Below are 14,010 nucleotides of genomic sequence, written 5' to 3' on the forward strand. Positions count from 1 at the left end.
AACCAAAAGACATCAGTTTACATTTAGCAAAAGATGCCGTACCAGTTACAAAATACACTTCATTCCTCTGGCAGATCCCAACACTGACTTCCAGAAATACACCCACACACATACATACACACACACACAAAAAAAAAAATTGGCAGGCTTCCCCTATGGGAGGACCATCCAGTGATATGTAAAACATCACACTAGTTATAGTATTTATAACAAGGAGGCCAGACACAAGCTGGGTGAGTAACAACTGATTTTATCTTCTATCATAACTACATAAGCTCCACATTTCTATGCTTAAAATTACAACAGTCTTAATAGTCTTGATCTTTTATTCCACCACTTTCTGTTTTAATCTTAATTTAATTCAAACTGAACTAATCTGAGTTTATTTTTCTGAGAATAAAAAACTTTAGTTTGTTGAAAAGTTTATTTTGTGGTGAGGAGGTTCAGACTGAAAGTTGTGTGATCCTGGATTGTTGCTGCTCTTTGGAAAAATTCCAAGCACAGTTCCACAGAGAGATGGAAAACATTTGGAGGAAATAGGAGGGGCAAGTTTGTTGTTACCATAAAATGTTGATATTACTGGACAAGCTGATACCAAATACCTCGACCCCTCTGTCAAGCAGATACAACAAGCTATTTGTGTTTCTTTCTCATTACAGAGACAATGAAGAGCCAAAAACTGAGTTTCCTGAGCTACTTGCTATTCAAATGGCAATCACAAGCAACTTTTATTGGTAAATTCCTTTTTATTTCTCTCAGCTTTTAAACTAGAGATTTAATATTCAGGGATTAGAACGAGATATGATGGAGCTTGTTTCCAACCAGGTCGATCAGTGCTGCCTGTGTTCCTGCTCATCAGACTGGTGACAGTGGGAGCTGCAGCACAAACCGCCTGGCATGGCGACGATTCGGACTTTGTCTGCAATACACAAAGTCAAGGCTGTAATTTGGGCTGTTTAGATAAGCTCATGCCTGTATCCCCCATGCGTTTGTGGACACTACAGGTGACAATATTTCACTAATGTTTCTAAAACAAATATTTCTGACTGAAAATGAACCAAATCTGTCAACATTCCTCTGGATATGAATCCATATTATCTAGTTTCTGATGCTACATTTGACTGGCACACATTAGATGTGAATAAGAAATGGTTCATGGAGATTGCATAAAAATTTTTTTACTAAAGAGAAAGAGTTTACATGTACACATACATGAGTTTATATGTTTATTTGCAATCCGATGTTCATATATGATCACATGTATGAGTTGGCTTTTAGCTGTTTCACATAAGACTTGATGCCCATTTAGATAATGGCTTTTTAAAATCACGTACTTCAGTTTAGGACCACTACTTCTTCTACTGAATGACAACCACAAACAATGCTTTCTATACCGTCACCTTCTGGTGACACTATGCAGACGAGTTAATTCACTTTAAATTATCTGATTTAAATTGTGCTGCTCTCCTATAGAGGAAAAAAAAGTGATTTACCTTCCTGTGCAGGAATACTGGGACAAGGATGGTGGTTAAATGAACTGTGCAACTAACCATGCTGTGTCATGAAATTAAAATGCTAACAGAGCTTCAACTTTACTTCAGCTGCTTCTGGTTTTGGCTCCAGGTCTTGTCTTTCTCCTCCACCTAATCCACCTCATCAACCAGGAAAACCAGGTAAGGGGTAAGGATTTATGAAGATAAGATAAAATTTCAGTTGAAGTCCATAGGTAATCAGGGGATCTATAAAAATGGTACTTTTCTATTCTCCTGAAGGTGAGGACTGGGGGAGTCAAAGTCAAAGCTCACATTCGGGGGGCATATCTGGCTTGTATGGCTTCTGTCATACTGGTAGAGGTGAGGCTTCAATTCACATACTTAATACCATAATAATGAATAGATTTAATATAATAAAGATCAAAGTTTTACAAACAAAGAAATATGTCCATTTCTTGTCACAGTCTTGTTATATAACTGCCAGTAAAGTGATATATTTTAGGCAAGGCAAGGCAGTTTATTTGTATGGCACATTTCATGTACAGGACAATTCAAAGTGCTTTACATAAAACAAAGACATTACAGATATTTAAAATAGTAAAAGGCATCAACACATAATCACAATAAAATAATAAATTACATTAAAATGATTAAAAGCAAGATAAGTTAAAAAAGTTACCGTGCAGACTTCATGCATAGGCGCATGAGAAAAGAAATGTTTTTAATCTAGATTTAAAAATGTCTACATTTGAGGAAAGTTTAATCTCCACTGGCAGTTTGTTCCATTTGTTTGCAGCATAACAGCTAAATGCTGCTTCTCCATGTTTAGTCTGGACTCTGGTTTGGACTAGTTGACCAGAGTCTTTGGATCTAAGAGCTCTGCTAGGTTTATATTCTCTGAACATATCACAGATGTATTCTGGGCCTAAACCATTCTGGGATTTGTAAACAAGCAGAAGGGTTTTAAAATCTATTCTGTGACTGACTGGAAGCCAGTGTAAAGATTTCAGAACTGGTGTGATGTGTTCAGATCTCTTAGTCCTGGTTAGAACTCTAGCAGCAGCGTTTTGGATGAGCTGCAGATGTTTAATGCTCTTTTTAGGGAGTCCTGTTAAAAGACCATTACAGTAATCCAGCCTACTGGAGATGAATGCATGGATGAGTTTCTCTTGGTCTTTCTGGGAGACTAAACTTTTAATTCTGTTGATGTTTCTGAGCTGGTAAAAAGCTGTCTTAGTGACAGCTTTGATGTGGCTGCTGAAAGTCAGATCTGAGTCTATCAACACTCCCAGGTTACGAACTTGGTTGGTGATTTTAAGAGCCCGAGTCTCCAGGTGTTTACCAATGCCGACCCTCTTCTCTTTGCTACCAAACAGAATAATCTCAGTTTTGTCTTCATTTAATTGTAGGAAATTCTCCTTCATCCAGGTGTTTATTTGCTCCAGACACTGACACAATAAGTCTATTGGGCTGCAGTTATCTGGTGACAGAGACACATAAAGTTGTGTATCATCTGCATAACTTTGATAATTAATGCTATAGTTCTGTAATATTTGACCCAAAGGGAGCATATACAAGTTGAACAGAAGAGGCCCAAGGACTGACCCCTGGGGGACTTCACAAGTCATGGCCACTCGTTCAGATTCATAGCTGTCGATCGTAACAAAATAACTCCGGCTTTCTAAATAGGACCTGAACCAGTTAAGAACCGCTCCAGAAAGTCCAACCCAGTTTTCCAGCCTGTGCAACAGGATTCTGTGATCTACAGTATCAAACGCAGCACTGAGATCCAACAGAACCAGGACTGATACTTGACCAGAATCAGTATTCAACCTAATGTCATTTAGCACTTTGACCAGAGCTGTTTCAGTGCTGTGATGAGGTCGGAAGCCGGACTGAAATTTATCAAGATTTCCACTTTCATTTAAAAAGTCATTAAGCTGGTGAAATACAACTTTTTCAATAATCTTGGAAATAAAAGAGAGGTTAGACAGGTCTATAGTTGTTCATTATAGAGGCGTCTAGAGTCCTTTTCTTTAGGAGTGGCTTAATAGCAGCTATCTTTAGTGACTTGGGAAAAATGCCTGATGCCAGTGAGCTGTTAACTATCACTAGGAGATCACTTTCTACTGAGGTAAAAACTGTTTCTAAAAAGTCGGATGGAATCATGTCCAGAGTGCATGTTGTTGATTCCAAATGCCAAACTGTTTCTTGTAGGACTTTTAAATTCGCCATTTTAAATTGCGACATGACATCAGAATTATTTCCAGATTTTAGACACAGACTAATTTTCTTGTGTGACTGTGTGGAATTATTATTTTGTCTGATTGTTTTAATTTTTTGGCTAAAAAAGTTTGCAAATTGGTTGCATTTCTCAGTGGAAAGGAGCTCTGGGCTTATCTGTATAGGAGGATTAGTAAGTTTTTCAATCATAGCAAACAGAGTGCGAGAATTGTTGACATTCCTGTTAATCATTTCAGATAAATGCAGCTCTCTGGCCTTGCACAGCTCATTGTTATAGTTAGGCAGGCTTTGTTTGTACAGCTCATGGTGAATTTGAAGTTTATTTTTCCGCCATTTCCGCTCAGTTTTTCTGCATTCTCTTTTTAGGCTGGTAACCACAGTGGTGTTTCTCCATGGTGTTTTCTGTTTGCTCAAAGTGCTCTTGATTCTTATCGGTGCAACAGCATCCATTACATTCAAGATTTTCAGATTGAAATGATCCAGGAGTCCATCAACTGACTCTGCACTGGTTGTTGGTAACATAGCTATGGCCTCCACAAACGTAGCACTTGTTCTTTCATTAATGTACCTCTTCCTAACCGAGGAGCAGGTTGGTTGGACGTTCTGAGTGATCAGTAAATCAAACAAAATACAAAAATGGTCAGACAAGGCCAAGTCAGTGACCGCAACAGAAGAAATATCAACACCCTTTGAAATAACCAGGTCCAAAATGTGACCTCGAATGTGGGTCGGTTCTTTTACATGTTGCCACAAACCAAACATGTCCAATATGGAACAAAATTCCTTGACATTACCATCCGTCATGTTATCTATGTGAATGTTAAAATCCCCAGTTAAGATGAAATGGTTAAAATCAGTAAAGATAACTGACAATAATTCAGAAAATTCATCAATAAAATTTACACAGTGTCCTGGACACCTGTAGATGATTAGAAATAGGATTTTAGGAATGTCCTTTAAAATAAAACTAAGATATTCAAAAGAAGTAAAATCAGCAAATGAAATTTCTTTACACTGGAATGAATCTTTAAATAAGGCAGCTTCTCCTCCCCCTTTCCTCCCGTTTCGACATTTATTCATAAAACTAAAATGAGGGGATGCTGTTTCATTAAAAACTGTAGCACTTGTGTCTTCTGTTAACCATGTTTCTGTCAGAAAAAGAAAATCTAAACTGTGAGAAATGATGAAGTCATTAACTAACAGTGACTTGTTGGACAGAGATCTAACATTTAGTACAGCTAGTTTTATGAGGTTTACACTGGTCTCTGTTGTATTCTGAGTTATACAAGGTACAGTTAACAGATTAGATCGATTCACCCCACAAGCTGACCGTGTTCGATTCCTTATTTTACTAACTAACACAGGAATCCTACTGGGTCCAGGCTTGATCTCAGAACAGCTGTCAGTAGTAGCAAAACTACAGCAAGGACCCTGAACGCATCATGGCATGTTATCTTTGTTGTGAATTCATAGGTAAAATTGTCTTTTTTTTTACAGGTTGGGTCTGTCCTGGTTCAGTTTTTACTCTATGGCTTCCAGATTGAAACTCGTCATCGATGTGAAAGCAAACCCTGTTTTCACACAACTGATTGCTTTGTTCCCCGTGCACCCGAGAAGTCTGTGTTCCTGGTAACTGTGTTTGCAGCTTCCTGCATCTCCATCCTGCTGTGTGTGCTGGAGGTCATTTATGTGTTGTGGTGCAAACCGAGCCAGGAGGACGGTGCAGAGGCCCTGCAATCAGAGCCAGAGGTGGAGGAGAGTCAGAGCTTCCCAGTTCAGCTGCTGGCTCTGTGGAACTCCTGTGCTGGATTTTTGGGTATGGACAGAAAACAGGAAATGAAAGTGATAAAAATATACAGAGATGGGTCATCAGATCCAGAAAAACATGCATAAGAAGCATCTAATCCTAGTGAATCTTATTATCTGTCTCCAAGGTAAAACCATCCTACCAGTGTTGCAGCTGATCCGACTCATTATTGTCGGGGCAGCGGTGAAGCCAGTGTGGGACAACGAATTAAAACACTTTGTCTGTGAATCTATGCAGCCAGGCTGCAGTCAAGCTGCTTTTAACACAATCTTCCCCTTTTCTTTGTATCAGTACTGGACACTGCAGGTGCTTAGAAATACAACACAAGCAACAGTAAGTACAAACAATAAGACCAGTTTCATTTGGTAATACTGACTTTGTCCTTAGGTGACTTTAGTTTTGGCTCCTGGTCTGATTTTCTTCTCCTACTTGGTCCATCTTGTTGTCACGGCAAAGAAGGTAGAAAACCTAACACAAGATCCTATTTATCATTTAAACATTTTATAGCTCCATTCTGTAAAATTTTTCATGTCTCCAATGCTTTTCTACCAGGACAGAGCAGAAGTGGAGGTTAAAGGCCATGCAGGCCTACTTCGGGCATATGTGGGAAGCTTATCAGCTGTCACTCTGCTAGAAGTGAGTTTTAGCTCCAAAACTAATATAAACACTTTATAGATGCATTTCCAAGAGGAGGGAGCTGTACATGTTATTCTCATAAAAACACATTTATAATATAGAAAATGGAATTTTGATGATTTATATATAAACCACTTTTTAATGTTGCTTATTCTGCCCTGATTTTCTGTGCCTCCAGGTGGGATTTGCAGTGGGACAAGCTTTGGTTTTCCAGCGCCCCCTGTCAATCACCAACTTTGTAAAAGCCATCCCATGCCCCACTACAACTGAGTGTCATCTACCAAAGCCAACAGAGAAGTCTGTATTTATGGCAATCGTGCTCTTTGTGTCATGTCTGTCTGGCCTTCTGAACCTGGTGGAGATGGTGAGTTCACTGTCCTTACATGATCAAAGAGAGCTGTTGTGTACTTTGATTAAACAACACATTGGTGCTATTTTACTTTCAGGGCTTGGTGTTGAAGGGTTGGAGGGTTGAAAAACATCAGCAGACAAATTATGGAGGCTTTCAGATGGCATCACTTGTCAAGACAGAAGCAGATGTTAAAGAGAAGGATGCCGATGCCAAACTCAACATATGAGGAGGAGAGAAATGAAGTTTACTGCACTTACCTTTTTCAAGAAAGGGAGATATCAAGACACTTTAGCATAACCCCTTTTATTATTCTGTTTGTATATTAAAGTGCACTTAAACAATATTTAAAAAAAAAAAACATTGTAAACTATAAAATATCTTGCAACTACATAAGAAAAACTGTCTTTCATTTTAAACGCATTTTCTGTAAAGACATTTAAAAAATGAAAAAAAAGAAACTTCATACAAGTTCTCTAACAATTAACTTTAACTTGCCAGTAGTAAACTAAAAATGATTAGATAAACTGCTGCACTGGTCAGTATTAATTCATCTGTCTAATGACAGTTTTTACATTTTCTAAATTGTTGTTTTATGATCACATTGCTGGTCCTGAACCTCCAGAACTGACATACTAAACAACATTTATTCTTTACACTGATACCTGATATTGCTCCAAGGAAAACATCCTGTAAACATTTATATAAATATTTATAAATAAAAAAAACATTTAAGAAATTGTTTTTTACAAATACAAAGTGTTTCTTTTGTGATTCATTGCTAATAAAACAGTAAACAAAATTATCAACAACAGAAATGTGGATTTAAGTAATTTTATTTAAGTTTATTCAGTATCATTCACTCAAATCCTGTTGCTGATTTTGTTCTCATTAATACCAGATTGAACTTAGTTTATTAACAGACAACCACATTTCAGGTAATTTTGTAGATGACACATGAACTTCAAGCCAAACCATGAAGGTGAACAGGACGTCCATCTTCACATTTGATTTTAAGGCCAGTTGTCAAACTTTGGCCTTCGTATTTACAAGGTATAGAATGAGTTATTATACATAAAACAATGTCAAATTTAGGGGTTGGGATCAGCCTGTATTTGACATTTTTGCACAAATCCACAATCTTGTCAATACTTGTAAAGATAAAAGTATTTTTATCCTTGCATATTATTTCTTTTCCTTTTTTATTGACAGGATCCATCTCATGAGTGCACTCATCAGGTAACATCTCTTTATGTATGTGTTGCCTTATAAAGTCCTCGTACGTTTGTCAGAGAACAGCAGGAAAGAGCAGCACCAGCAGTAAACAAGCAATCGGCACCTTCATCATTTCCTGGTGGAGAAAAACAGACAAAAAAAAAATAAAAACAGACAATACACGAGTATTTCCCTCTTTTTGGTTTTGATTTCAACAGCCAAACTAGTTATTTTGTGCAAAGAAAAGATGATTTACTTTTATTTTCTCTTGCTCAGCTGATCAGTAACTGGTTAGATGGTTGACTGGATGCACTGGTCCAGGGATGACTTGGCTGTCTGACCAACTGGTGAAGAACTTCAGTGAAGAAAGTCTCTAAAGCTGTAGTCAAGCTGAAGTGAGTTTATTATATAGTGTCCAAGTGGATGGAAAGACTTGCATATCTTAGACATTTGAATGAAGACTAACTTATCTGAACAGAAATCAGTTAAAGTCAGTTTCACTTGAAATATCCAAGTAGATAAGTTCACTAAATGAAGATAATTTAATAAAGTTCTGTTCATATATAGAAAGTGATGCAGTTTCCTTTATCATAGCTTTGTCTTCAGAAGACTGGACCTGATCTCCTATGTGGTGAGGTTCATTTACATTAAGTAAATGAATGAAGACTAGCTGTGTAGCTGCATCTAACTGTGACCATGTCATGTTTAAACTGTATATTGAAGAAATGAATATTATGAGTAAAACTCTTTGACTCTCGACTAAGACTCGAGCAGTTCAACCATAAATCATGAACATGGACCAAAAATTCTCAAGTTAAAGCTGGTGGAAGTTGGAATTTCATAACACAAGTAAAAACTAAGCATGACTACAATAGATGTGTTGATTGTATGAAGTATAACAAACAGCTACAACTGATGAGTTTCTTCATGAGCAAACAGGTAAAAGCAGACATCTGTTAGCTGTATGTGAAAACAGAAACACAAAGAGAGGCTCTGAAAATAGTAAAACAGATGATTTACAGACACTTGAAGGAAAAATTTGTAGCTTACAAACAATCGCCACAAGGGGGTAGACTTTCATAAGATAAAGTGTAGATTTCCAGTCAAGATTGAAATCCCTCTTTTTATCTATTTATTCAGAAGAGAAAAATACTTTTCATCTGCTCTGTTACCTGTTCATCCATCACTAACTCCTTTTATTTTGACTAATAAAAGAATCCGTATTGACAAGTCAAAGCTGACAAACATTGAAGAAAAAGACAAAAATAATTTAGGTTTTCCCTCCAAAACTGTGCAGGTTGGTCACAAAAACACGAGCATTTTCCGCAACAATACAGATAAAAAGTTGTTAATTCTAAGTCAGATTTTAGTCTTTACAGTTTTTGGGATAATAAAGGACAAGAAGAGAAAAACACCAATAATTATTAGCCTACTTGTTTTAAATTCCTTTTTTTGTCTTTTTGTATTCTGCTGCTGAACAAGTTTTCTTTGTGGAAGGAAAGTGGTGGTGAAGCAAATATTTGCTCATCAGCAGATTCTGACATTTATGTGTTCACTCTGGTTTTCACTTCTGCTGGTCGCTTTACTTTATTTGCTGTGGGTTTGTATGTATTGTATGTTGTTGTATGTATTCTACAGCTATGCCTGTTAGCACCATATACATATATAAATGATACATATATGTATGATATACCTGATCAGTGAAGGGAAGGGAGATGATTGCTTAACGTTATGTTACGTTGCAGCTCTTACAGCTTGTGTGTGTCCAGTGAATGATGCGACATTTTGTTTCAAACAGTCCACAGATAATTTCCTACATGTTCAATAAGCCTGCAGGATGCTCTGATCTGGCACGTCTGCAGCCCGATGTCTGAGTTTCTGTTGCCACAGTTACCAACTACCATTTAGTCAGTGCAATAATTTACAGCAATAAGGCTATTTGGCCGGAACTACTTTTATAGGTGTCCATTATCACTTTTAATGGACAGCCAATCAGAATCGAGTATTCACCCAGACCACGGTATAAATATACTTATACCATATTTCGTGTTTGGAATTGGGTTTTGGACAACTCTTTGTCTGCAGCAATATCAGGTTTTGGTGTTTAAAGGATTTCTGGGATCATCACTTTGGTTTTTAGTGAAAAAATGACGTGACAAAGATATGAACGCTGTATGGATGTGAGTGGTATAACACAAAAATAAATTTCACTCATTTGGAAATAAATTCTTTACTTCATGAAAGGCTAACTTTGATGTTACGGCCCGCAGCCTCTGCATATCTAAACTAAGTGTGTGATCCCACCTAGAGGATTGGACGGTTCTCTGGTCCCTTGCAACTGGCTGTGCTGGGATTGGCTGCCTGTGACGTCCCTGAACCTGGATTGGCTGCTTCCTCTTCCTTCCCAGCTGGTCCCGGCTCATCAGTCCTGTTTAAGAAGCAGGCTGGCAGGAGTTCAGGGCAGCTGTCTCGTTTTAGCAGTTTGCCTGACAGCCTGTAGAGCAGCTTTGATCTGCAGGAGTGATTTTGTTAGCTTTGTCTTTAATGACTTGTTTTTGTTGTACTTTGTATCCTGCTGATGTTTGGGGACTTGTAAAATTCAGTTTGTATATTCTTTTGCTTTTGTGTCTCTGCTTGTGTATTTGTTTTGTAGAGTTTTGAGTTTTATTGAGACCTATTTTCATACAAGTTGGTATTTTAGGTCTATTCTCTATTAACACCTCTTTTGTATTCAGCCTAAGCTGTCACTAAAAAAACCCTGTAAATATAAATAAGAATTTGTTTGCAGGCTTAATGTTTGCAACCATTTTCCCCCTGGCGAGCTGGGGTTTGTAACACCGGCGACAAAGTAAATTAGAGCTGGAGAATTTGCTGAATTATTCTTACTTTGGGCAAATTTCTGAGGCATCTATAATACATTCACTTTAATTTGCGTGTCCATGTCCCTGCACATTTTATCAAAACTGACCTCAGCCAAGTAGCTGCTAACTGGCTGACTGGTGTTCTGAGTAAACTGAACAAACCCTTGATCTACAGTCAGCTAACTAATTACTTAAAATCTGAGCAAAAACAAGGTTTTCTTCATTTTAAAAATTCAAACAGGTAAGTAATAACAACTAAAGATAGAAATAAATATTCTGTTTGTACTTTGTTGCTTACAGGTTTAAGTTTTTTTAAGGCTTTCAACTTTCATCTTACTTTAGTGTTTACTTTAAAAACACTTTAAGCTAAGACTAAAATGACATAACTGATTATGTTTCAGCTTTCATTAATTACATCATTGTCTAATATTATATTGCATCCATCCATCTGATGGCATTAAGAATATCGGTAAGTTATGATCATGGTCTCAGTAACTGTGTGTTTTAACTTGATCTGTAAACTTTCTTATACTGCTATATGCTTTCTAAAATAACTTTTATTGGCACAAGAGAATCATGAGGATCCTGTGAGTGTATCTGCTGCTGTTTTCTACCTCTGTCTTCTCTCAAGGTTTTCTTGTTAAACATTAAAAATGACAAGTTTAAGTCACCAGTCGCTTCTGTTTTCATTGACCTGATGGTGATAAGTTATTTAGAAGGTACACAAGTGGATGTGGGAACACCAGATCAACACATGCTGTGAATAAAGACGAATATTTATGTCGACCTAAATCTTTTATGGACAACTCCACATGATGGTAAGAGTTAGACAGAAATGTGAGAAAAGGGAACAAATGACAGAGGACAATACACAGTCAGAGTTATGTGTACATAATAAACAGATTTATAAATATATAATATATTTACATAATGTGTCATTTAATTTGAAGTTAATTAAAGTGATGGAAATAATAGATTTTTATGGTTATACTTTCCTGAAAGTTTACAGGTTTACAGCAATGAGCAATTTTAATAGTTTTATTCTCACCATTGTACTGACATGGCTTGTCTGGATTTTTCACTTTTCAGTTCACAAACAACTGTCTTAAAATTGCTTGCTTTCAAAAATGTTTTTATTATGAATTTTTTATTCCATAGAAACGACTTTGGAACACTGGAAAGGATGAACGTATTATAGGTTTACACTGAGAATTAATGTATACAATAATCTTTCATTTATAACACAAACACATTCATTTTTATTCAGTTTGTAGACGATGTGATTTTAAACTTCTTGAGAGAATCAAGCTGGATGAGCTCAGTGACTGAGAGCAGGAAAAGGAGGAATAAAGAAAACTTTATCATATTTTCTAAGGAAATAAAGAACAGAAAAACTCTGCTGAATTAAAGCCAAACATATTAAAAGATAAAGTCTGCAAACCTTTTGTTTCTTGAATAAGAGTTGGTGTGTCTGTAGTTGGTGAAGATCTTTAGCTAAGATAGTTGAAGGTGGATGGAAACACCTGTTTATACAATCAGAGTGGGTGTGATATTTTAGAGGATCAGAAACAAGTTGAAGAGAACTATGTCAGATATGATGGTGGATTATGCAAAATACCTGCTAAGCAAGTTCAGAGAATCCAGGTCATGAGATCAGTGCAGTCTGAAACTTGAAAGTAGTACATACTCTTAATTTTTATTTCAGCTAATTTACTTTACATTTCATTTTATTTTCCATAAAGGCTGGTTGGAAAATTGTTACACCAAGAAAAAAAACTCACTGACATGATTTAAATGAGACTCTGGTCTAAGGGATGATGAATGGTACACAATTATTTATTCACAATTTAGGGCTGTCTGCCACTAATTCTAAAGTTATATCTCCAAACTGATAATTAAAGTTTAGTTTTATATTTGAGAGAATAATGTTAGGAACAAGGAGTCTTCTACCTGAATCAGATCCGTCTTTATTTGATAAAGAACAGGAACCAAAAAGAGAACTAACTGTCTTTTCTGAAGCTCTAATCACTTTGAACAAAATGTATTCCTCCTTAGCTTATATGTGCATTTATACCACATAAAATAAGGGTGGAGTTTTCCACCGATCCTTTCTACAACATCTGCTTTACATACAATACCAAATGAAGAAATAACTCTTTAGTTAAGCAAAATTTACCCTAAAACAGCGTCTGTATAACAGAAAACAACATAGTTTGTGTGCTGCCATGTGGGATTGATGAAAGCTAAAGCAAATGTTCAAACAAAACTTGTAACACTGTTTTTATTGCTCCAACATATTACGACAGACCAAGTCAACAACAATATCCATTGAAACCTGAAGCTGTTGACCTGAACTGACTGAATGGAGATTTCTGCAGTATTTGTGTTAAATCCTCTTGTAGCTGAGGGTCATGAAGCTAGCCCCACAAAACCTCAGTTTGTCCAACAAGAGTTGACTTGGGACGTCACATCACAGCTAATGGTAAAACCCGGTCTTCACTTGCCTGACCACTAAGCCCGGAAGATGACTGCTCTGATCTGGGGTCTTTTACAATTTTCTTTACAAACTGCAGAGAGTGCTGCTGCTCCATCACCAGAGACAGCTTCAGGACATTTCACATCAATCATGAAATCACTTCATTTTATTTAACTTGGCTGCTCTGAGCTGCACTGCTGGTCAGTATTAATCCATCCATCTGATGACAGAGTTTATACGTTCCTTTGGTTTTCTAAGTCCTTGTTAATAAATCCTGATCCTGAACCTCTAAAGCTGACATACTAAACATCATTTACTATTTACACTGATACCTGATATTGTTCCATGGAAAAAACACCCCGTAAACATCACAGAATCACAAGAAATAGTTTTTTATTTTTATTTTTATAAAGAGAAAGTTATTTTTTTTCCTCAGATTTAAACATCAGCTGATAAAACACTAAACAAACTGATCTACAACAGAAAAGTGGGTTTAATTCATTTTATTAAAGTTTATACAGTATGTTTCACTCACATTCTGTTTTATTCTGTTTTCATTGTGGGTGGTGACGACACATAGGTTTCATGCAAATCCCTCAAGGTGAACAGGTCGTCCATTTTCACATTTGATTTTAAGGACAGTATCTTTACTTTGACCTCTGTATGTACAAGGTTTAGAAGAAGTCATTCTACATACAACAACTGGAAATTTAGAGGTTTTGATCAACGTGTTTGCGACATTTCTGCACAAATTAAGAATGTTGTTAATATTTGTAATGATGAAAGTGTTTATTGCCTTGCATTGGTTTGGTTTATTGACTGACATATTCATCTCATTAGTGCAATCATGAGGTTGCATCTGCCCACTGATGTGTTGCCTCACGAAGTCGTTGTACGTTTGTGAGAGAACAGCAGGAAAGAGCAGCACC

General features: G+C 36.7%; 1 protein-coding gene across 1 annotated transcript; it reads left to right on the forward strand.

Moving 5' to 3' along the window:
* The first annotated feature begins 205 nt into the window (after window positions 1–205).
* Window positions 206–7,234, forward strand: LOC121635671. Its single transcript, XM_041978955.1, has 11 exons — window positions 206–233; window positions 660–734; window positions 826–1,004; window positions 1,602–1,673; window positions 1,773–1,853; window positions 5,235–5,553; window positions 5,672–5,850; window positions 5,932–6,003; window positions 6,097–6,180; window positions 6,359–6,544; window positions 6,627–7,234. The coding sequence occupies exons 2-11, from the start codon at window positions 665–667 to the stop codon at window positions 6,756–6,758; spliced, it is 1,374 nt and encodes a 457-aa protein (XP_041834889.1). The 5' UTR covers window positions 206–233; window positions 660–664; the 3' UTR covers window positions 6,759–7,234.
* Window positions 7,235–14,010: the final 6,776 nt, after the last annotated feature.

Source organism: Melanotaenia boesemani, chromosome 24 (assembly GCF_017639745.1).
Source record: "Melanotaenia boesemani isolate fMelBoe1 chromosome 24, fMelBoe1.pri, whole genome shotgun sequence".
NCBI classification, from domain to species: Eukaryota; Metazoa; Chordata; class Actinopteri; order Atheriniformes; family Melanotaeniidae; genus Melanotaenia; species Melanotaenia boesemani.